We start from the raw sequence: 25,181 nt of genomic DNA on the forward strand, positions 1-25,181 counted from the left end.
TTATGGTTGCTGGCCGCAAACTGCTCCCCCAGTGACACCTCAGTCACCTGCCTTGCCTTATTTCCCAAGAGTAGGTCAATTTTTGTACCTTCTCTAGTAGGTACATCTACATACTGAATCAGAAAATTTTCTTGTATGCACTTAACAAATTCTTGTCCATCTAAACTCTTAACACTATGGCAGTCCCAGTCTATGTTTGGAAAGTTAAAATCCCCTGCCATAACCACCGTATTATTCTTACAGATAACTGAGATCTCCTTACAAGTTTGTTTCTCAATTTCCCTCTGACTATTGGGGCATCTATAATACCATCCCAATAAGGTGATCATCCCTTTCTTATTTCTCAGTTTCACCCAAATAACTTCCTTGGATGTATTTCCAGGAATATCCTCCCTCAGTACAGCTGTAATGCTATCCCTTATCAAAAACGCCACTCCCCCATCTTCCTTGCCTCCCTTTCTATCCTTCCTGTAGCATTTGTATCCTTGAACATTAAGTTGCCAGTCCTGCCCATCCCTGAGCCACGTTTCTGTTATTGTTATGATATCCCAGTCCCATGTTCCTAACCATGCCCTGAGTCATCTGCCTTCCCTGTTAGGCCCCTTGCATTGAAATAAATGCAGTTTTATTTATCAGTCCTACCTTGTTCTCTGCTTTGTCCCTACCTGTCCTGACTGTTTCACTCGCCTTTATTCTTTGTGTTGGATTTCTGATTGACAAGGAAGTCGAGGATTATGAGAGCTAGTTGAAACCAGAATCAGATTTAGCCAGGATCTTATTGATTGTAGAGTACTCTGGAAGGACTAAATTGTTTACTGTTGGTGAGACAAATGGATACAGTAAACTTGTTTGTTTGAAGCATTTATCGTGGCTTAAAATTAATTATCGCAATTCCTTTTTTTTAATACGCTAGCTATCCTTCAAGACTTACTGTGACAATCAGAGTGCATACTTTCCTGTCCAATATCAAAGAAAAATATAATGAGTTAGAAAAGAAAGACAAACTGCAGTGAGTGCATGATGGAACATTACAGACTGCTCACTTTTAAACTTTGAAGATAGACTCTTCACATCTGCTGCTCTGCTTCCTCTATTAGATCAGTGCAGATGTACAAATGGCAGTAAAACTGGTCGATCATTTCTCTGAGAATCCAAAAAGACCAGGGAATGAGCTGGTGAAAACCTACTGCTTTTGATCCTCAACTGAGAACAACTCTAGCTCAGTGTGACACTCAGTTTAATCATGTAAAAAGCAAAGATATGCAGTTATATAGCTCCTTCCATGCTTCATACTTAATGATGTATTTTTGAAATGTAGTATCTGAGGACATGTCTATAACGAAGCATTTGATTTGCGCACAGCAATCTTCTACAAATAGGAAGATTATAGTGACTAGAGAGTCAGTTTTCCTTTCAGTGATGCAAGTTGATGGATTTCTTTTATCCCTATATATTTTATAAATATTGGTCAGGAGCCCAGGGAGAATTCCTCTTCTTTTCTTCAAAATTGTTCGAGTGGTTTCTATGTGCTTATCTGAGAGAGCAGATGAGGCCACATCTGAAAGGCAGCACTTCTAATAGTCCAGCTCTACTTAGTTTTGTAGTTACAGTGTTAGTCTGGATTTGATGGAGTGGAGTTTGAACTATAACCTTTGAACTCTGAGACTGTTGTACTGGGAGTACTAGTTGGGGACACCTATGTAAACCTTTCATTTTTTCACTAGTGTGACAATGCCCATCTCTGCTAGTTGTGTCTTCCCTACAGCGGGTATTGTCGGGAGGGCTTGCTGAGCACAGCTCACCTTATAACTGCCTCAATCAGTTGTTGCTTCTCCCTATAGCAGTTTGTGCCATCCATGAATTCTACCGATTCACAAGTTGCTGCAAATCCCAGCTCCAGTGATAAACTTTTCATCTAATTGTACTGACGGTGCTTTATCTCTGAGGCTGCCAATCAATTGACTACTACAACAATAACCCCTTAAGGAGTGGCTACTGGCAACTACTGGGTGAGAAGCTGAGAGCCAGTATGGTTCCCTACATGACAATAAGTGAATGCATTATAAAGAATACTCTCTTTGTTGTAAAGTGTTTTGCAAGTGTTCTGAAAGGTTCTCTCAAGATGCCTGAGGAACATAGGAAAACAAGAAGAAGAGAAGGCCATTCAGCCCTTCACACCTGACCTAATTCTGAGTATGATCCTTACTGATCAAATGCTTCAATTCCTTGTATCCACTGCATCTCCATAACCTTGTATATCACTGATAATCAGCCTATTCCTGATGAAGGGCTTTTACCCAAAACGTCGATTTTCCTGCTCCTCAGATGCTGCCTAACCTGCTGTGCTTTTCCAGCACCACTCTAATCTAGACTCTGGTTTCCAGTATCTGCAGTCCTTGTTTTTACCTTACGTATATTAAGTCTATATACATTCCTCTATCCATCTCTCTTTTCCTCCTGTCTTTCTTACCCCCCCCTTTGAAAGACACCTCGTTAATGCAAGCCTTTTGTTCTTCTCTCCTTTTAAAATCTTACAGACATTATGCTTTTTATGAAAAGTGAATGAAAGGCTTGCATTTCTCAAGTGACTTTCGTGAGTCCAGAAGGCTCCAAAACTCTTTACAGTAGATGAAATATTTTTGAATTGCAGTTACTGTTGTAACATAAAAAAAGGTAACATATTTTGAATTGTAAAGCTGCTTGGAAAATTGACATATCACCTGTGCCTCCGCTGATGGAGGTTTGGACGCAAACATCAGGAACTTTTGGGAAAGCATCCAACTCTTTGACGGTACTGGGGGACACCTTCCTGCTGAAACGCCTCCTCATCTTGTGACAAGTCGTCTTCTGAAGCTGTTGTTAATGAGCTACTGTTTAAGACCATATGCCTAAACCCCGGTCACTGCTTTGATTCAGGAAGCTGCTGCAAACACGGAAGCCAGCCGAGCAGATGACCTTACCCTGTAAAAGACTGCAGACTAAACTTTAAGAGATTTAATATTTGCACATCCGGGAGAATGGGATCTGGTCATTTAGAAATACACTGACAGCTTGTCATTAGAATGGAGATATGAAAAATAAACTGAATTGCAGAGGGTGAAAAATTGGTCTCACTGTCTTAAAGGAGAGCTAGTTCCCACTTTTGTATCACTGATAGGAAGAAAAATAGCACAAACAATTATTTTTATTAACTGTGTTCCTATTTAAAAAAAAACAGAACACAGAACGCCTCAGGGAGATTGTAAAAAGGAACATGCTGTAATGTATTCCTGGAGTTGCAAAGTTTCACAGCTGCACATTAGCTAAGGGTGTGACAAAGTAACCTTTGTATTTTTCAAGAAGCAAGCATTTCTATAAAGAGTCTTCGTCTGGTGAGAAACAGTTTGTGAATAGCATGGGCAGGCCAAGATAATGCATTTTGGTGCAACTATAGACCTAGGTTTAAGGTGCACACCTTCTGTGAAGTCATCCTCCTGTAGGAGGGAAGTGGGCTGACATTCCTTGTGGAGTGTACCCTCACTCTGCTTTACATTGAAGTCAGGTAAGGCTTTTACTCACTCTGAGTTATGCCACCATGTCAACAACAAAGCCTTGTATTTGTCAAGCATCTTTAATGGAGTTGCAAGATGCTTCACAGGAGCGAAAATTGGACACCAAATCATGACAGGAAATATTGGCAGAGGTAAAAAGGTGGTGAAAGAGATAGATTTAAGAAAGTGAGAAAGGTACTAATGCAGACTGGTTTTTGGGAAAGGTTTCCACATGTAGGGCCTAAACAGTTGAAGGCTTAGCCAACAACAGCAGAGTGAAAGAAGAGGCTACAAAGTGGCTAAAGCTGTGAGAGAACTCAGAGATTTTGCAGATATTTTGCATTTACTTATAAATGGCAAAGTGAGGATATGAAAGAGTCTGAACATTATGCTAAAAACTTCAAAATCACAAGGGTTATCATGTGGATATGTCATGAGGAAAATGTTGGCCTGCAGGCTATGGTGCAATACTCTCCCTGATAAACAAGTTCACTAAGGGCAAATCATTTGACATCCCTTCTGCTACTGCATAGTCTGACTCTGATTTCAGTCTCTGCTGCACAAGTTGCAACTCTGCTAGGTTTTCAAACCCTTTCATAGGCTCACTAGTCTGGGACCAATGTAAACGTAATCTCCAAGTTTCATTTCTTTACTACAAATCATCTTTTTAAAAGCCTCTCTTCTACCCTCACCCTCTGACAATAAATGCAAGGAGCTCATGGAAATCTTTTTGGCACTAAGATCGAAATAATTCAATCAGCTGCCTCTGGTCTCTCCCTTTATTCTAATAGCTCAGCTGGTCTAACTTCTTATAATGCTCCCCACTGCCTTAAGCCTAAACCCACATCTTTCTCTGTTTCTTCTCTATCTCCCATTATGCCATCTCTGAGCTCATCATGTCCATGAGATCCATCTGTTGTACCCCCAGCCATTCTAGTCCCAATAAGCATCATACCACCCAACTCTTCCTATTGGCTCCCAGGTTAGCTGACAATGTAAATGACTCTGTTTCTTCAGCAGTTGTCCCTTTCTCCTTGAAATCCACTGTCACCATGCCTCTCCTCAAAAAAACAACATCCCACTGCATGCAAACTACTGTACTGTCCCCCTTTTTTTCTCTTATGTCCTTGAAATGGTTGTAACCTCTTAAACCTTTTCCCATTCTTCCTGGAACTCCCAAATTCCAATTCCTCCAAGCGGTTTTCCGTGGTACCAAAACACCATATCAAAGTCAGGCTAATATTTGGTGGCATGGTGGCTCAGTGGTTAGCACTGCTGCCTCACCGCACCAGGAACCTGGGTTCAATTCCAGCCTTGGGTGACTGTCTGAGTTTGCATATTTCCCCGTGTCTGTGTGGGTTTCCTCCCACAGCCCAAAGATGTGCAGGTCAGGTGAGTTGACTATACTACATTGCCCATAGCATTCAGGAGTGTGTAGGTTAGCTGCATTAGTCAGGAGGAAATGTAGGGGAATGGGTCTGGGTGGGTTACTCTTCAAAGGGTTGGTGTGTAGTTGCTAAACCAAAGGGACTATTTCCACATTCTAGGAATTCTAATTTTATGACTGTGACAACATAAGCTTTTCCTCCTTGTTATTTTTGACCTGTCTACAGCCTTTAATATGATTAACCCTACCATCTCCTCCACTCCTTTGCATTGCTATCGAGTTGGCTGGGACTCCCAACTAGTTTCATTTCAGTGTATTTCATTGTAAGCAGAGTATCATTCCATTCCACAACTTCTGATGTTCTGTGGTTCCCTTCTAATTCCTAACTCCACGGCGCAGTAACATCATCTGAAGTCCTAGTGTTAGTTTTCACAAGTACTCTGATCACACCCAGCTCTACCCTACCCCGCCTCTCTCAGTTCCTTCACTTTATCTAAATTATCAATACTAGATGGGTGCTGAAACTTCCTCCCATTAAATATTGGGAAGACCAAAGCTATTCTGTTAAGTCCTTGCCACAAAACTCCAGCCTAGCACTGATTTCATCTTTCTGGCATTTGGCTGAAGCTGAATCAGACTATTCAGAATCCTGGTGTTAGCTTTGACCGCAAGGTGAGGTTCTGAACATAAGTTTGGGACAACATCGAGACAGTCTGGTTCCACCTCTGTAACATCACCCTGACTCCACCCTTGCCACATCCCATGTGTTGCTGAAACTTTTATTCACTCTTTTGATATTTTGGGACTATTTTATTGCTGCCCTAGCAGGCTTCCTGTAATTCTACCCTTTGTAATCCTGAGGCCACAAAACTCTGCTGATCATGTCCTAACTCACACCTTGTCCTATTCATTTATCATCCTTGTGCTTGCTGACTTACACTGGCTTCAGATCAAGGGATGCCTTAGTTTTAAAATTCTTCCTTGTTTTCAAATCCATCCTTGTTCCCTCACTGTCTCTGTATATTCTCCAGCCCCATAACTCTCTGCTATATCTATCTTCATTTAAGTCTAGCCTCTGGTGCATCTCCCCCCTGTTTTCATCACATCACCGTTTGTATCGTGTTTTCAGCTGTCTGGCCCCAAACGCGAGAATTCTTTCCCAAACCTTCCTTTCCTCTTTTAAGATGCTCCTTGAAATTTACTTCCTTGACCAATCTTTTGGCCATCATACCTAATATTGCCTCATCTGGCCTGGTGTCAGAGTATGTGGTATAATGCTCCTGTGAAATTGTTTGGAACTTTTACAGGTACTTTATAAACGTAAATTGTTATTGTTGACCCTCCTATCTATTCTCTACTAACAGCGGTTAAACCAGGGTAGTACTGTGGAGTGAAACACAGTCAAATGAATCATTTTTGGTTGGGACGTTAAGCTGAGACCATCTTGGGAGATGTTAAAGGCATTATATCACTATTCCAAAGAACAGCAGAATTCACACTGCTATCCTGACCAATAGTAATCCCTCAACCAACATCTCCAAAAAGCAGATGATTTGTTAATTATCGTGTTGTTATAAATCCCAAATAACCATCATGATTATACTTTGTGTTGGTGTTTACTGAAGATGAAAATGCTGACAAAATACTGGTAGAAAAAGTGATAGTAAATTCATAGGGAAAAGTGGGCGGCATGGTAGTACAGTGGTTAGCACTGCTGCCTCACAGCACCAGAGATACAGGGTTCAATTCCCACCTCAGGCGACTCTCTGTGTGGAGTTTGCACATTCTCCCTGTGTCAGCGTGGGTTTCCTCTGGGTGCTCTGGTCTCCACCCACAGTTCAAAAATGTGCAGGTTAGGTGAATTGGCCATGCTAAATTGCCCGTAGTATTAGATGTAGGGGAATGGGTCTGGGTGGGTTGCTCTTCGGAGGGTTGGTGTGGACTTGTTGGGCCAAAGGGCCTGTTTCCACACTGTAAGTAATCTAATAAAAAAAATAAAAATAAAAAAAGTTAGTGGAAAGCTGGCTATGGTGGATAAGCTGCTTGTGTGAAGTAAAAGACTAGATGGAGGACTGGCTTAGCCCAATTGGCTAGATGGTTTGTGCATGGAGCAGATACATATTCAATAACACTGGGTTCAACCCTTGCTCAGGCTAAATCAGTTCACCTTAACCAACAATTGAAATATGGAGCTTGTTCAAGGAACAGCTACTATGTGTCAGGCAGGGAGGACGTGATTGAGTAAGGGAACCGTGGTCTACTAAAGAAGTTAAATCTCTTGTCAATAGGAAGAAGGAGGCTTACGTACAGATGAGAAGTGAAGGCTCAGTTAGGGCGCTTGAGAGTTATAAGTTAGCCAGGAAGGACTTAAAGAGTGAGTTAAGAAGAGCCTAAACAGAGAGGTGGCAGATAGGATCACCTTAAACCCTAAGGCTTCCTAAAGCTATGTCAGGAATAAGAGGATGACTAGAGTAAGATTAAGGCCAGTCAAGGACGGTAGTGGGAAGTTGTGCATGGAGTCCAAGGAGATAGGAGAGGCGCTAAATGAATATTTTTCATCAGTATTCACACAGGAAAAAGTCAATATTATCAAGGAGAGTACTGAGATACAGGCTATTAGACTAGATTGGATTGAGGTTCACAGGAGGAGGTGTTAGCGATTCTGGAAAGTGTGAAAATAGATAAGTCCCTTAGGCTGGATGGATTTATCCTTGGATTCTCTGGGAAGCTAGGAAGGAGATTGCAGAGCCTTTGGCTTTGATCTTTATGTTGTCATTGTCTAGATGAATAGTGCTAGAAGACTGGAGGACAGCAAATGTTCTCCCTTTGTTCAAGAAGGGGAGTAGAGACAACCCTGGTAATTATAGATCAGTCAGCCTTACTCCAGTTGTGGGTAAAGTCTTGGAAAGGATTATAAGAGATAGGATTTATAATCATCTATTAAGGATGACTCTGATTAGGATAGTTAACATGGTTTTGTGAAGGGTAAATTGTGCCTCACTCACCTTATTGAGTTCTTTGAGTAGATGGTAGATGAAGGTAAAGTAGCTGATGTGGTGTATATGGATTTCAGTAAGGTGTTTGATTTGGTTCCCACGGTAGCCTATTGCAGAAAATACAGAGGTATGGGATTGACAGTGATTTAGGATTTAAAAATTGACAGCGATTTAGAAATTGGCCAGTTGTAAGAAGACAGAAGGTGCTGGTTGATGGGAAATGTTCATCCTAGAGTTTGGTTACTAGTGGTGTACCACAAAGATCTGTTTTGGGCCACTGTTGTTTGTCATTTTTATAAATGGCCTGGATAAGGGCATAGAAGGATGGGTTAGTAAATTCATGGAATTGTGGACAGTGCAGAAGGATGTTGCAGATTATAGAGGAATATAGATAAGCTGTAAGGCTGGGCTGAGAGATGACAAATGGAGATTAATGCGGAAAAGTATGAGGTGATTCAATTTGGAAGGAATAACAGGAATACAGAGTACCAGGCTAATGGTAGATTCTTGGTAGTGTGGATGAGCAGAGAGGTCTCGGTGTCAATGTGCATTGATCCCTGAAAGTTGCCAAGCAGTTTGATAGGGTTGTTATGAAGACGTACGGTGTGTTAACTTTTATTGGTAGAGGGGTTGAATTTCCAAAGCCGTGAGGTCATGCTGCAGCTGTACAAAACTGTGGAGCAGCTGCACTTGGAGTATTGTGTACAGTTCAGTTCACCGCATTATATGAAGGATGTGGAAGCTTTGGAAAGGGTGCAGAGGAGATTTACCAGAATGTTGCCTTGTATGGAGGGAAGGTCTTATGAGGAAAGGCTCCTGTTTTTGTTAGAGAGGAGATGATTAAGACTTGACTTAATAGAGACATACAAGCTGATCAGAAGATTAGATGGGGTGGACAGTAAGAGCCATTTTCCTCAGATGGTGATGGCTTGCATGAAGGGACATAGCTTTAAATCGAGGGGTGATAGATACAGGACAGACATCAGAGGTAGGTTCTTTACTCAGAGAGTAGGAAGGACAGGGAATGCCCTGCCTGCAACAGTAGTAGATTCACCAAATTTAAATGGTCAATGGATAAACATATGGATGAAAATAGAATAGTGTAGGGTTAGATGGGCTTCAGATTGGTTTCACAGGTTGGCACAACATAGAGGGCCGAAGGGCCTGTTGTGTGCTGCAATATTCTATGTTCTATCTTTATAGCCCCCAGAAATAATCACAGCACTTAGCAGTGTTTTGACAAATAATTACCAAGGACTAGCCTTCATGGGGAGAGATGGCAGTGCATAGCAATGCATATTATATTAGTAATTGACAGGCCAAGGCTAATGTATTGAAGACAGATACATGGGAGCACTACCACTTCAAGTTTCCCTCCAAGCCACTCACCAGTCTGACTGGAAATCTATCAGCATTCTTTCACTTGGACTGGGTCAAAATCCTAAAATTCCCTTCCTCATAGCATTCTGGGTCAATCTACAACAGGTGGACTGCAGCAGTTCAAGAAAACAGCCCTCCACTACCTTCTTGAGGGCAACTAGGGATGGGCAACAAATACTGGCCGGCCAGCGATGCCCACATCCCACAAATGATTTTTTAAAAAGTGTTCAAATTCCATCAAGGCATCTGTTGGAATTTGACTATTAGTTAATAAAATTTGGAATTGAAGACTGGGCTCAGTATTGGTGATCATGAAACTATCAGCAATTGTAAAAACCTACTTAGCTCACTCATAAGGGAAGAAATTCAGGTCTACACATGACTGTGGACCCAGAGCAATGAGTGCAGAGAGGGCAAGAGAGTTAATATTTACCTAAGGTGGAGGAATTTTTGAGAGAGTAGTCAGCAGAGTATGTTGGAACTTTGACCTTTATAATGCATATTGAATACACAAGATAAGGCCTATGGAGTATTATCGTTCATTAGCAGAGGGATTGAATTCAAGAGTCGTGAGGTGATGTTGCAGCTGTACAGGACTTTGGTTAGGCCACATTTGGAGTACTGTGTGCAGTTCTGGTCGCCTCACTTTAGGAAAGATGTGGAAGCTTTGGAGAGGGTGCAGAGAAGATTTGCCAGGATGTTGCCTGGAATGGAGAGTAGGTCGTACGAGGATAGGTTGAGAGTTCTCGGCCTTTTCTCGTTGGAACGGCGAAGGATGAGGGGTGACTTGATAGAGGTTTATAAGATGATCAGCGGAATAGATAGAGTAGACAGTCAGAAACTTTTTCCCCGGGTACAACAGAGTGTTACAAGGGGACATAAATTTAAGGTGAAGGGTGGAAGGTATAGGGGAGATGTCAGGGGTGGGTTCTTTACCCAGAGAGTGGTGGGGGCATGGAATGCGCTGCCCGAGGGAGTGGTAGAGTCAGATTCATTGGCGACCTTTAAGCGGCATTTGGATAGGTACATGGATGGGTGCTTAATCTAGGATAGAAGTTCGGCACAACATCGTGGGCCGAAGGGCCTGTTCTGTGCTGTATTGTTCTATGTTCTATGTTCTATGTTCTATAAAAAGTTATGTTGAACTTGCAGCAAGGTTATTTTTAAGCCACAATTGGAATATTGTGTCCCATTTAGGAACTACACTTTAGGAAGGATATGAGGATTCTTCAGAGCTGCAAAGGAGTTTTAACAGAATTGTTTGGGGATAAGGAATTGTATGTATAATCTTAGATTGGAGAAGCTATGTTCTCCAAACAGTAAAGAAAATTGAGCGGAGATTTGAGAGATGTACAACATTGGGATAGAGCTTGATAAAGCAGACTAAGAAAACTGTTCTCACATATAAGCTGATGCTGCGAAAGTCCTGCCCAATGCAGGTTTACGGTCTTATGCAAAGAGATACAAGGGGGTTGTGAGAGAGAACTTATTTTGCACTGTAAAGGGTATTGACCTATGAGGGTGATGGAAACAGCAGTGATCAATGACTTCAAAAGGATTAAACTTGCAGGGTTACAGGGCTAGAATTGGAAATGGGACTGAATACTTCATTCTACATAGAGCTGGCATGGACTAGATTGACTTCTATAAAACAATTAGTTTGAAATGTTCCTTGGGATACATTGTTTCGATTATTAATCTTGAACAGCAATGTATTCTCTGGGATGTTTAATGTAGGTATTCTTGTATCTCCTTTGGTTAGAAAATTGCAGAAACAGCAAATTGATTGATTGTTCTGAAATGGTGCACTTGCAAAAAGCTGCTCCAGATCGAGTGTAACAGTCACTTAGTCACCGCCCTCGTGAGGTTGAATTTTCAAACACAAAGCAGTCACCATGGAAATGGTTGGGTGGCAGGCCTGCCATTTGTGACCCTTGAAAAGAATTTTATATTTGGTAAAATGACTCAGAGTTCCAGCAATTAAAACCATTCTTCCAGATCCTAAAGAACAAGCTTACGTTTGCTCTTTAATTCCAATACTTTCTGGTTCATGCACTAGAAGAATAAAAGCCTTATACCTCTCTATCACCTTAGGACATCTCACAGCACTTTACAGTCAATGAGGTAAGGGGGTTGAAGTGATATTAATGATAATTGTGATAGGAATTTTTAATTGATCCATTGATGTATTATGTAAAACTCTGGAGCAAGTAGGATGTGAACCCAGGCATTTTGGACTAGATGCACACCACCATTGTACCACAAGATCTGTAAAATTAACGTTTCAGGCAAAAGCCCTTCATCAGGAATACAGGCAGAGTGCCTGAAGCGTGGAGAGATAAATGAGAGGAGGGCGGGGGTGGGGAGAAAGTAGCATAGAGTACAATAGGTGAGTGGGGGAGGGGGTGAAGGTGATAGGTCGGGGGGAGGGTGGAGTGGATAGGTGGAAAGGAAGATAGGCAGGTAGGACAAGTCATGGGGACAGTGCTGACCTGGAAGTTTGGAGCTGGGGTGAGGTGGGGGAAAGGGAAATGAGGAAACTGGTGAAGTCCACATTGATGCCCTGGGGTTGAAGTGTTCCGAGGCGGAAGATGAGGCGTTCTTCCTCCAGGCGTCGGGTGGTGAGGGAGCGGTGGTGAAGGAGGCCCAGAACCTCCATGTCCTTGGCTGAGTGGGAGGGGGAGTTGACATTCCACCAATTCCTGCACATCCACCAATATAATTTATTGTATCCGTTGCTCCCGATGCGGTCTCCTCTACACTGGGGAGACTAGGCGCCTCCTAGCAGAGCGCTTTAGGGAACATCTCTGGGACACCCGCACCAATCAACCACACCGCCCTGTGGCCCAACATTTCAACTCCCCCTCCCACTCAGCCAAGGACATGGAAAGGAATTCCTGGGACTTTGACCCAGACAGTGAAGGGACAGCAATATAGTTCCAAGTAGAGATATGGTGCTTATTGGACGTATCTTGTGTGGTGGCGTTCCCATGCATCTCTTAATCTTGTCCCTTTGGGTGGTAAATGTCTCAGATTTTGAGGGTGCTGTCAATGGAGTCTTGGTGAATTGCTGTTTTGTAAATATGATACACTGCTGCAACTGTGTATTGGTGGTGGAATGTCAAAGGGAAATGGTTAGATTCTCTCTTTTGGAGATAGTCATTGCTTCACACTTGTGTGTCATGAATGCTACATGATATTTATCAGCCTAAGCTTCAACGTTGTCTAGGTTTTGTTGCATATAGACACAGAATACTTCAGAACAATATGGATATTTTTAAAGGAAAGTTAGATAAATAAATAGATAGTAGAGAAGAAGTAGAAGGACATGTTGGTAGGGTGAGATGGAATAGGATAGGAAGTTAGTTGATGGAGCATAAGTATCAGTATGCACGCCAGTTGGGCTGAATCACAGAATCACATTTGTAATGGTGCAGAATAATAGCCTATCTCTGGGCTGTACCTTCTACATAATTAATAGTAACGGTAAATGTAAACTCAATAGGCATTCAAAATAAATAAAACCAGTTGATTCACTGGGGAAAGCTATTTCTTGGACCTGCAGGCAGTCAAGGAATTAAAACATAAAGATTTGTTTTTACATGGCAGACTCTGAGATGCAGTATCCGATTTAATTATCTAACATGCCTGTGGGTCATGATATTGGTATCTATCATTTGTACAGGGAGAGCAAAAGTCTTTGTTGAGCAGGAGCAGGATTCAAAGATAGGTTGAATTCTAGGAGCATTAAGGCATTTATTGAGGGGATATAATTCACACACACAGTTGTACATTTCCTCATTTCAAATTCCACTTGTATCAGATACTATAATAGATCTCTATGGAACAATTAAACATTTGTTCTCACTGACAAAGTTCTGCGCAGCCTAGTTTCATGGTGCAGTTAATGGATTCAATCTAACTCACATTTCTACAGTATTTTTAATGCAGTAAAATGCTCCAAAATACTTTGGTGCAGTGATTATTAAACAAAATTTGACTGATTCATAGATGGAAATATTAGAGGAGATAGCTAAAAGCTGAGATGGAAATGTAGACTTTAAAGAAAGTCCTGAATAAGAAAATGGAGGTAGAGAAATGGAGAAGTTTAGATATTGAATTCCAAAACTTCATGTCATTGGCAGATGAAGGCATTGTCATTCATTAAAATTAGAGTTATACAAGAGACCAGAGTCAGGTGAGTGCAGAGAACACCAATGGATGTAGGTTTGGTGGAGGTTACAGGGATAGGGAGAGCACAGAATCTAGGAACTTCAGCATACGGATGTATTTTTTTAACTTGGAGGCATTTGGTTGATTAAGAGCCAATATAGCTCAACAAGAACAGGAGTGACAAGTGAATAGAATATGGTGTGAGATAGGGTTTGCAATACACAAAGAGAGGGATTACAGAGGGTGGGATATAGTCTAGGAAAATACTGGAAATTTTGAGTCTGGAGGTAATTAGGGCATGGGTGAAGGATTTAGTAACAAATAATCTGAGACAGGTACAAAGTTGAGTACTGGTTATCAGACTTACACTGTCATCAAAGAAAAAGAGGAAGTTGATGAAAAGTTCAAGTCTGAAAACTGGTCTTTGATTTTACTATTCTAAATGCTCTCCCAATGTATTCAGTGAGAACCTAATTAGAAAGATTTGAAGAGGGTACTGTGGGATGTTTGGGTTTTTGAGTCTCATCAAGTTAAAAAGGGAGGTTGGAGAAGAGATGATACTTTGCAACCAGAATGGTATTGTTTGTGACGTTTCTAAGAGGGTGTTGAATGGGATTGGAACAGTGCTGAAGAAAGGGAACTGCTTATAAAAGCAGTTGACCAGGAGTGTGCTAACACAATAACTGTCCCTATAGCCACAGGGCAACTGCGTAATGTCTTTACAAGAATGAGTTTATAGAGACTTTGAAATGGATGAAGATGCTGAGTTGCAAAGAAATGAAAAGGAACAAAAGTTTTATTGTATGCATGAACTGTAAGTCCAGCATTTCAGCCAGTAATTATTCCAGTTTGGATAAAAGCATTTCACAATTTCCCAAAGGAAAGCTATTAAATATTTCATGCAAGGATTAAAACAAGACTCCACAAAAGCCATGACATAGTGTAAGTGCATCACATATTCTGCTAAAAGACTGGTCATAGCAGGGGTCTGATCTAACCAGCCGTCACAGAGCAGTGAGTCATTGCAATAGCATCTCAAAAATCCTCACATATTATTACTTCACTCACTCTTAATTTTAGTCATCACCTTTCTCAGCTTGTTTTGAATTTTGTGTTGGTATTCTTTACTGACGACTTCCAAACAATTTACTGTAATACACCCCTCCCTGAAGGGAAACAGTCAATGATATAATGGTACTCCAATTGAGTTACCAATACGAAGCCATGGGATGATGTTCTAGGGACATCGTTTTAAATATCACCATTTGAATTCAATAAAATCCAGAATTAAAAACTAGTTTAATTGTTATTGTTGTCACTCCTCCAAATCTGATCCTCTTGTGTTTTCTCAATTTTCACTTCTTCACCATTCATGATCATGACTGGGCCCCTAATCTCTGGAGTTCTGACTCTAAGTCTTCCCTTCCTTTAAAATGCTCCTTCATTTTGTGCCTCAGTATCAAATTTTGTTTGACGGTGAGCTGTGAAGCACCTTGCAACTTTTTATTTCATTAGAGGTGCTATGTACATGTTGTCTTTGGTCAGAAAACCCACAGCATAATATAACAATTCCTTTGAGCCTTTCTCCATTCAATCCTGAGAACGTTATGGAACGTTCTTTCCTGCTTCTTTCATCGATACAAACAAATCCATTTTAGCTGGTGTGTCTTTAAAAAGCATACTTTTGGTGATGGTTGAAAAGGGCAGTTCTTGAGGTCTGACTACCTGATCCAACTGTCAGTTCTTGTGGATGAGACTACCTTCCGGCCATGGAATGCCGAAACCGTGGAATGCCTTTAGAATCATACAGTGATACAGCACAGAAACAGACCCTTCAGTCCAACTCGTCCATGCCGACCAGGTATCCCAAACCTAACTAGTCCCATTTGCCTGAATTTGACCCATATCACTCTAAACTCTTCCTATTCAAATACCCATCCAGATGTCTTTTAAATATTGTTATTGTACCAGTCTCTACCACTTCCTCAGGCAGTTCATTCCACACATGCATCACTTCCCGTGCGAAAAAGTTGTCCGTGAGGTCCCTTTTAAATCTTTTCTCGGCTCACCTTAAACCTATGCCTCCAGTTTTGGACTACCCTTGGAAATAGCTCTTGGCAATTCACCTTATTCCTGCCCCTCATGATTTTATAAACCTGGAGAAGGTCACCCCTCAGCCTCCGATGCTCCAAGGAGAAAGACCCAGCCTATCCAGCCTCTCCCATTACTCAAACCCTCTAATCCCAGTAACATCATTGTAATTTTTTTCTGCACCCTTTCTAGTTTAACAATATCCTTCCTGTAGCAGGGTGACCAGATCTGAATGCATTATTCCAAAAGTAGCCCTACCAATGTCTTGTAAAGCTGTAATATGTTCTGATTAGATTAGATTCCCTACAGTATGGAAACAGGCCCTTAAGCCCAACAAGTCCACACCGACCCTCCGAACAGTAACCCACCCAGATCCATTCCTCTAGCCTACATTTACCCCTGACTAATGCACTATCACTATGGGCAATTTGGCATGGCTAATTCACCTAACCTGCATATCTTTGGATTGTGGGAGGAAACCCTTGCAGACACGCGGAGAATGTGCAAACTCCACACAGACAGTAGCCCAAGGTGGGAATCAAACCCCGGCCCCTGGTGCTGTGAGGCAGCAGTGCTAACCACTGAGCCACTGTGCCACCCATCAAGGTTCTGTTGGATGAATGCCAACAAACCTAGGACCTCTGCCTTTGAGGATACTCACATTAATGATTATGTCCAGCCAGGATACACCTGTGATGTGCCACAGATGGAAATGATGGAAATTAATGATATTTTTGAATGCTGAAAGTTGTGCATGTTTCACAGACAGACAACAAAGTGATGTGATTCACAAAGAGTGGCGTTGGAAAAGCATAAGAAGTTAGGCAGCATCTGAGGAACGGAAGAGTTGATGATTCGTGCATAAGCCCTTAATCAAAAATGTTGCTGCCACCAATGCTACTTCCGTCCCCTTGATGTCGTTCACTGCAACACCACTGATGACCGTGCCACCCCTGCACACGCCACCAAAAGCTCCACTTATGCTTACGCCACCCTAGGCGCCATTTCCGTCCCTACAGTTGCCACTAAACAAACCACTTCAGCCCTCCTCACTGCCACTGTTCATGTCACTTCCTATGATGATGTCACCCATGACAGCACCAATGATCACATGACTGCCCCCACTCCAGGGACAATCTTCAACTCCACTCCCAACCCCAGCTCTACACCAGCCCCAGTGCCCAGCCTTGCTGGGTTTTTATCATCCCCCAGACCTCCCCCTCACTGAGGATGAGCGATCAGTCCTCAGTAAAGGTCTTACCTTCATCCCACTACATTTACAGGTCAACAAATTCCATATGTGTTACAACATGGAACTCTTCTTCTACTGCCTCCACCTCTGTGCTTAAAAAAACATTCCTGATGAAGGGCTCATGACCGAAACATCGATTCTCCTGCTCCTTGGATGCTGCCTGACCTGATGTGCTTTTCCACCACCACACATTTCTATATTGACTCTCCATCATCTGCAGTCCTCACTTTCTCTTAACAAATTGATGTGAACACAGGCATGAACAAACTAACTTCATATCTTCTCCTGAGAAATAAAATTGTTTTCAATCATCAGTGTAAAGTATCATCATTACACACTGTTTGCATGTACTCCTGAAGATTTCATGTCATAACTCTCTCAGGTCTCTGGAGTGTGACATGGACCCACACATTGCTAACTCAGAAGCAAGGGTGCTACCCACTGAGCCACAGTAGGCAGCATATAACTGTTCATATCTACAAAAGCAGAGCAACGATAACTTATATGACAAAAGCAGAATTACCATATGAACATATCCCAGTGGTGCTTTACGGAAGCATTATAAAGCTAAATTAAATCATATAAAGAGTTATTAATATAGATAAAATAACAGTTGGTAAAAGAGGCAGATTTCAGGGACTGCCTTGAAAGAGGAAAGAGAGGTTGATAGTGGAGAGTCATGAGCAATGAATTCCAGAACTTAGGGCTCAGATAGCTGAAGGCACAACTGCCAATGTTCATACAATTAAGATCAAGGATAATCAGGGGGCCAGATCGGGAGGAGCATGGAGAGAATGGAAGGGCTAAAGGCTATTATGATGATTGGCAAGGGTGAGGCCAGGGAGGGATTTGAAAATGTTGGTGAGAAATTGAATATCAAGGGGCTGCTAAATGGGCAGTCAATGTAGGTCAGCAAGCAGAGGATAATAAGAATGAGTAGTGAGTTAGGATGTAGGCAGCAGAGTTTTATGTAATGTGTATAATTAGTATCTGTTTAAATGTGTACGTGTACCTGTAGGCGGATGACCTTTTCTGTCCAATATACACCGGGGTGAGGGTGATTTACTTCTTTCATTGCGTATGATCCCTGGCTTTTTGAAATGTTTCAGTGGATCCGTGTAAAAAGCAGTGGTGCATTTTATGACCACCCCCTACCTTGTACAACTTTTTCAATGAATCAACCGCCAATATAACCCCAGGCAGAAGTCTCACTGCTCTGTCAGTTCTAACTGGTTACCATCAGATCTATACCTAGTTGAACAATAACTGGACACTATCCACTGATATCCTTGCTGTCCTTCTTTCTGTATGACAGTACAGTTCTCTTTCTCTATCTTTCTCTCTAAGAGCTTCTACAGAGCTCAAAGTCTCAGGAGCTAACATGCAGGTGACTCCAGGCCACTTATTCTTGGTTGGGCTGCTATTTAACTCTAATCCTGCCCTTCACACGAAACCAGTGCAGAGTCAGAATGGTAAGATCGAGTGTTTTTTCTGTTAATCAAAATATAGCAAGTAGACCAATGTTACTATTAATTCATTCTTAATTACATAGATATTTAATTACTTAAGTACTTTATTAATATTGCTGAAAATAATGTAAGTACAACTCAAAAAATGAGTCTTGGCCAAGAATATTGTCAGATTCTGAACGTAAGGTTAAAGCTTGCATTTAACTGGAATTTTAAGAGTGATTTTTATTGAATTGGGTATACTCTGGGCTGAGTAGCCTTCTTTTAAGTTGTGGATCTCACTGGATTCATGAATGGGCTGGGGACCATTATAAAAATTCATTATACCTTAATCTGCTTATAATATCCATAATGGTTTCTCAATGGATATGGATGGAATCGAAGGCCCAGTTACAATGATGATACTGAGAGTAGATTCGGCTTTGTGTGATAGTGTGAAATATAAAATGAGTTTAGTGGAAATAAACATCAAGGGAGATGTAACAAATGGCTGCCACCAAATAACAGGAACTTGCATTTCTATAGCGTCTTTCACTGCAGCAGGATGCCCCAAAATGCTTCACAGTTAATGAAGCACTCTTGAATTGTTGTCACTGCTGTAATACAGCACATAAATTCCATACAGCCATCAATCTCAGTGAGGTAAGGATAAAGTAGTGTGCTTTAGGTTTTCGTTAAGCAATATGTTTTGGCCACTCCACTGGGGTGAACACATATTAAGGAATGACAAGGCAGATTTTCCTTTATTTGCAGAGGCATGGGTTAGTGAGATTGTTCCAGAATTGTATGAAGCATTATTAGGCACTGGATAGAGGAATATATACAATTCAACAGCCATCGATTCTAAGGTGGTAATATTATGGGTTGCATCAGCTTGCATATCATATTCGACATTTTCATTGAATTTAGGAAAAGAAAAGGAGGGAGGTGTTTCATTGGCAGTGGAGCTCACTCACCATACCTTATTGCCAACAGTTAAGGGTGATCTGCACACACATTGTGTCAAAGAGCTCAAAAGTAGAGGGTGATGGTGGAGGGTTGCTTTTCAGACCGGAGGCCTCTGATCAGTTGTATGCTACAAGGATCGGTGCTGGGCCCACGCTTTATCCTCATTTATATAAATGATTTGGATGTGAACATCGAGGTATGGTTAGTAAGTTTGCAGGTGACATCAAAATTGGAAGTGTAGTGGACAGCGAAGAAGGTTACCTCAGATTACAACACAGTCTTGATCAGGTGGGCCAATGGGCGGAGGAATGCTAGATGGAATTTAATTTAAATAAATGTGAGGCACTGCATTTTGGAAAGGCAGATCAGAGCAGGAATTATATACTTAATGGTAAGGTCATGGGAGTGTTGTGAGACCTTGGAGTGCAGTTTCGTAGTTCCTTGAAAGTGGCATTGCAGGCAGGTAGAATAGTGAAGAAGGTGTTTGTCATGCTTACCTTTAATGATCAGTGCTTTCAGTATAGCAGTTGGGAGGTCATGTTGTGGCTGTACACGACATTGGTTAGGCCACATTTGGAATACTGTATACAATTCTGATCTCCCTGCTATAAGAAGGAAGCTGTGAAAATTGAAAGGGTTCAGGAAAGACTTATAAGGGTGTTGCCAGGGTTGGAGGATTTGAGCTATCGGGCGAGGCTGAATAGGCTGGGGTTATTTTCCCCGCAGCAATGGAGGCTGAGGGTTGACCTTATAGAGCTTTATAAAGTCACGAGGGGCATGAATAGGATGAGTAGACAAGAACTTTTCCCCGGGTGGAGGAGTCCAAAACTAGAGGACACAGGTTTAAAGTGAGAGGGGAAAGATTTAAAAAGGACCTAAGTGGCAACATTTTCACACAGAGGGTGGTGCGTGTACGGAATGAGCTGTCAGAGGAAGCGGTGGAGGCTGGTACAGGTACAACATTTTAAAAGTATCTGGATGGATACATGAACAGGTATATGGATAGAGGAATATGTGCCAAATGCTGGCAAATGGGACTAGATTCATATCGGATATCTGGGTGGCCTGGACGAGTTGGACTGATGGGTCTGTTTCTGTCCTGTATATCTCTATGATTCCATGACTCTGTAAGGTTAGGAGCTTTTCTTCTACAGAGTGGGTTAGTGAACCAACTGGGCTCCTGTTACAAGCTTTGAAAGCCACTTTAATCAAATGCTAACCCTTGTTTAGAGCAAAGACCAGTGCAGCACAAAGCACATGCCAAAGCATGATGCCTTTCTTAACCAAAAACCTTTTGCCTCCCCAGAATCCACAATCCTCTGTTCCCTGCCTATTCACGTGTCTGTTAGGAAGCTTCTTAAACATTGCTATTTTATCTGCTTCTAACACCTCCTCTGGCAGCGCATTCTAGGCACTCACCACCTATTGTATAAAAAACTTGTCTCTCACATCCCCTTTAAAAATACCCCCTTCTACCTTAAATCTATATGCCGTAATAATTGACATTTCTATCCTGGGAGAAGTCACCAACTAGCCATCCCATCTCAGCCTCTCATAATTTTGTAAACTTTTATCAGGTTACCCCTCACCATCTAACAGTCAAGGTTATAAACAAATCAAGTTTTTCTAATCTCTCCTCATGGCTAACATCCTCCAAACCAAGTAATGTAGTGGAACACCGTTTCTATTCCCTTTTCAAAGCCTCCACATTATTCTGGTAGTGTGGTAACCAGACCTGTATACAATATCCCAAATGTAGCTGAACTAAAGTTATACACAGCTACAACACGACTTGCAAATTTTTATACCTTATGCCCCAACTGAGGAAGACAAGCATGCTGTATGCCTTCTTGATCACTTTATCCACTTATATTGGATGAAGTGATCAAGAAGGCGTATAAGAGACCCCCTAGGCTCCCAGCCTCATTCCTGATACAGGGCTCCATCCCAAAACTTCGATTTTCCTGCTCTTCGGATGCCGCCTGTCCTGCTGTGCTTTTCCAGCTACACACTCTCATACCCCTCTCTAGACTCACCATGTCCTCCTTTGCGAAAAGCATTGCACAATGTATGTTAAGGACCTCATCCACATCCTCCGTTCCAAGCATAAATTTCCTTCTTTGTCCTTGAATGGATCTACCCTTTCCTCTATATTGGGAAGACAGGAAGCCTATTCTCAGAGTGCTTCAGAGAACATCTCCAGGACACCTGCACCAATCAACCCCCTCGCCCCATGGCTGAGCACTTCAACTCCCCCTCCCACTGTGTTGAGGACATGCAGGTCATGGATCTCCTCCATTGCCACTCCCTCACCACCTGATGCCTGGAGGAAAAACACTACATCTTCCGCCTCGGGACCTTCCAACCCCATAGCATCAATGTGGATTTCACCAGTTTCCTCTTTTCCCCTCCCCCCACCTTACCCCAGTTCCAACCTTCCAGCTCAGCAACATCCTCATGACCTGTCCCATCTGTCAACCTTCCTTCCCACCTATCCGCTCCACCCTCCTCTCCGACCTATCACCTTAACCCCCACCTCCATCCATCTATTGCACTCTCAGCTACCTTCCCCCCAACCCCACCCTCTCCCATTTATCTGTCCACCTCGAGGCTCCCAGCTTCATTCCGGATGAACATTGATTTTCCTGCTCCTTGGATACTGCCTGACCTGCTGTGCTTTTCCAGCATCACACTGTTGACTCTACCCTTTCCCTAGCTATCCTCTTTCTCCTTATGTATGTATAAAAAGCCTTGGGATTTTCCTTTATCCCATTTGCCAAGGCCATTTCATTGCCCCTTTTAGGCCTTCTAACTCCCTGTTTAAGTTCTTTTTTGCCCCCTTTACGTTCCTTGAGGGCTCTGCCTATCTTCAGTTTCCTAAACCTTACATAGGCTTCCTTTTTCTTCCTGACTAAACTCACAATTTCTCATGTCATCCAAAGTTCCCAAATCTTGCCATTCTTATCCTTCACTTTCACAAGAACGTGCTAGTCCTGAACTCTAATCACTTGGCCTTTAAAAGATTGCCAAAAGGAAGTTGTGGATTTACCCACAAAAAGCCACCCCAAGTTTACATTCCCCACTCCCTGCCTAATATTATGGTGGTTAGCCTTTCCCCAATTTAATACTTTCACCCAAGGACTACTCTTTTCCTTATCCATAAGTAACTTAAAAATTACAGAATTATGGTTACTGTTCCTGAAGCGCTCCCCCAATGAAACTTTGATCACCTGGCCAGACTCATTCCCCAATAGCAGGTTGAGTAAGGCCCCTTGTGCCTACGTACATATTGTTTCAAGAAACTGTCCTCAAACAACCTAACAAACATTCCTCCATCCAGGCCCCAGGCACTAAGTGAGCCTCAGTCAATATAGGGGAAGTTAAAATCACTTACCACAACAATCCTGTTGATTTCCATAATCTGTCCACATATCTTACAGTTACATTGTTAAACCAAATGCAGCTTGCTATGGTACGCTTTGAACCATAACCTCTGTGCGAGCCCACTAAGCTGGATCACGATGGTATGAATGCTCAATCGGAAAATTAAGACTGCAACATTTAAGAGGCATTTGGATGGGTAAATGAATAGGAAGGGTTTGGAGGGATATGGGCCGGGTGCTGGCAGGTGGGACTAGATTGGGTTGGGATATCTGGTCGGCATGGACGGGTTGGACCGAAGGGTCTGTTTCCATGCTGTACATCTCTATGACTCTATGACTCTATGAATTGGCCACTCAGCCCTCAATCCTGTTCTTATTCAGTTGGATCATGGGTGGTGAGCACCCTAACTCCGTTCACAAACTTGGGTCCCTTACACTTAGCATCATGGACTAACAATAAAACACATGCTTTGATGGTTCTGTGAGATTATTTTAATGACCAATGAACAATCAACATATCCATACAGTGTTCTCATGTTCACTATTGATGCTATGGAGATAAACATTTTCCAAATATGGCACAGAACACGAGTCACCTACCTATATTATGCTGTATATCACCTGCTTGGCCTTAACTGATTTTGAAAGTTGGATAGGGTCTAAAATGTGAGGCTCATTCTTATTGTTTGTTTCACAGTAATGGACAAAATGTGTTTCAAATGTGTGACTGGTGTTGTTTAATGTTCTTAGGATTGATATTTATATCAATGGAAGTACAAACTATGCTTCATCAAATGGTGGAAACATAAACCATGACAATAGCATTCATTACTTCGATGATAGCACTACAAAGATTTGCACTGAGTGCATGTAATTTTGTAAAACATCCCAAGGTGCTTCGCAGAAGCATATGTCAAATTAAGATTTGACATTGAGCCATAAACCTGACAATGGGATAGAGTGATGTGGGAGTGGGGAGTGATTCTTAAAATTGTTAAGCAATCATATATGCTGTTGTGAAAACAAACTCTGTCATAACTTTTGCTTTTCACAAGTCATCAGGAATTCTAGTGAATTATTAAACTTCATTGTTTATCTTTCCTAACTGTAAATAATGTCCAGAAATCATACTCTTTAGCAATATTTAAAAGAATGGTTCATCAAAAACATAATGACATAAAACAAAGAATGCTGAAGATCTTTAACAAAGGCCGATATTCACTGGAGAAATTTGGCAGGTCAGGTGGTGTCTGTGGACAGAAAACAGAGTCAACATTTTGCGTCCAGTGATCCTTCTTCAGCAGTTGGGTCTCATGGACATCACATCCCAAAAGGCCATAATTTGTTCATTTCTTATGTGTCTTCCTGAATGTTAATTTAACAGAGGCATTAACAAGATCTTACAGGAAAGCAAGGTGGAAAATCTGTCAGATTGTTCCCTGAACGGATTATCCAGTCATAAGCAGAAAGTGTCATCACCAACTTTCAAACAACACAAAGTTGTAACTTGGTGATAAGAAGGGTCCTGCTTATGCTACCCTTCCTGTATCCCCAGGGGGTCACATTCTCCTCCAGTTGGCCTCCAGGTGGCTGAAGAGGACAAGAGGACATCACCCACTTCCTTCTGGAATGCATCTTTATAAAGGATGCCTGGAAAAAGGTTTTTATCGAGGCTCAAGCTGACTAGCTGCAGAACACAGGACTCTCTGTTTCATGAGTTGTTCACTAGGACGTGCTTTGAGATAAACACCAGCCGGCCGCTGTTTTAGGATCATCAATGAAAGACTGTCTTCAGACAGCTGAGAGCTGCTAGTAATTCAGTGCAAAGAACTGTCAAAGAAAAAGTGTTACTGACTGGCACGGTACTAGTTCCAGGACTATATGCTGAAGAATGTACTAAAGCTTTGTGGCATATGCCACAAAGGCTCAATGGCAATGGTCACTATCTAAGGACGTCCCACCATTTTATATCAAATGGCTGGATATCATGTTTTATTTTTTTGACGTGTGCAATCTGGGCCAGTACTTATTTCCTGTCCCCAGCTGCCTTCCCCAGTGGTGAGCTGCCTTCTTGAACCGCTGCAGTTCATGTGTTTTAGGTAGACTCATGATGACACTAGGGAAGGGGTTCCGCGATTTTGACCCAACAACACTGACAGAATGAAGATATATTTCCAACTCAGGATAGTAGATGGCTTGGAGGGAAACTTGTATGTGGTGGTGTTCCCCTGTATCTGCTGCCCTTCTCCTTCAAGAATAGGAATGGTCACGGGATTGGTAAAATCCTTCGGGCCGAACACTTAAACTGAAGGATTGAGTCTCCTTTTTGTCACGCCTCAGGGAAGTCTCTCTCTATGAGGCTGAATAATTTTTTTCTCAAGCCAGTACCCCATCCTTGACACATACATAGACATCCTGGTGGACAGGCTGGTGCTGAGGAAGCCCCTACCAGCCTGGTCTAAGGTTGTCACTTAGGTCATTGCTGTCTCAACCATCTGGACACAAACACTCAGCAGTGTCAGAAGAAAGTCAATAACCTTCTGCATTTTGCCAAGGTAAGTGCCACTATTTT

General features: G+C 42.1%; 2 protein-coding genes across 5 annotated transcripts in view; one reads left to right on the top strand and one right to left on the bottom strand.

The window, feature by feature from the left end:
- LOC140493727 (endoplasmic reticulum-Golgi intermediate compartment protein 2-like) overlaps positions 1–2,965 on the bottom strand; it is a 79,380-nt gene extending 76,415 nt beyond the window's left edge. Inside the window, exon 1 of one of the 4 annotated variants that reach the window (XM_072592525.1) lies at positions 2,721–2,963. In XM_072592525.1, coding sequence (XP_072448626.1) covers positions 2,721–2,829 — 109 coding nt within the window. In that variant the 5' untranslated portion in view covers positions 2,830–2,963. Of the gene's footprint in view, positions 1–2,720 lie in introns of all 4 variants that reach the window. The other 3 variants (XM_072592526.1, XM_072592524.1, XM_072592527.1) reach the window with 3 other exon arrangements.
- A 15,079-nt stretch (positions 2,966–18,044) lies between these two features.
- Positions 18,045–25,181, top strand: part of LOC140493729 (ovochymase-2-like) — a 36,633-nt gene continuing 29,496 nt past the window's right edge. Inside the window, exon 1 of the mRNA XM_072592528.1 lies at positions 18,045–18,281. Coding sequence (XP_072448629.1) covers positions 18,191–18,281 — 91 coding nt within the window. The 5' untranslated portion in view covers positions 18,045–18,190. The remainder of the gene's footprint in view (positions 18,282–25,181) is intronic.

Source organism: Chiloscyllium punctatum, chromosome 22 (assembly GCF_047496795.1).
Source record: "Chiloscyllium punctatum isolate Juve2018m chromosome 22, sChiPun1.3, whole genome shotgun sequence".
NCBI lineage: Eukaryota > Metazoa > Chordata > Chondrichthyes > Orectolobiformes > Hemiscylliidae > Chiloscyllium > Chiloscyllium punctatum.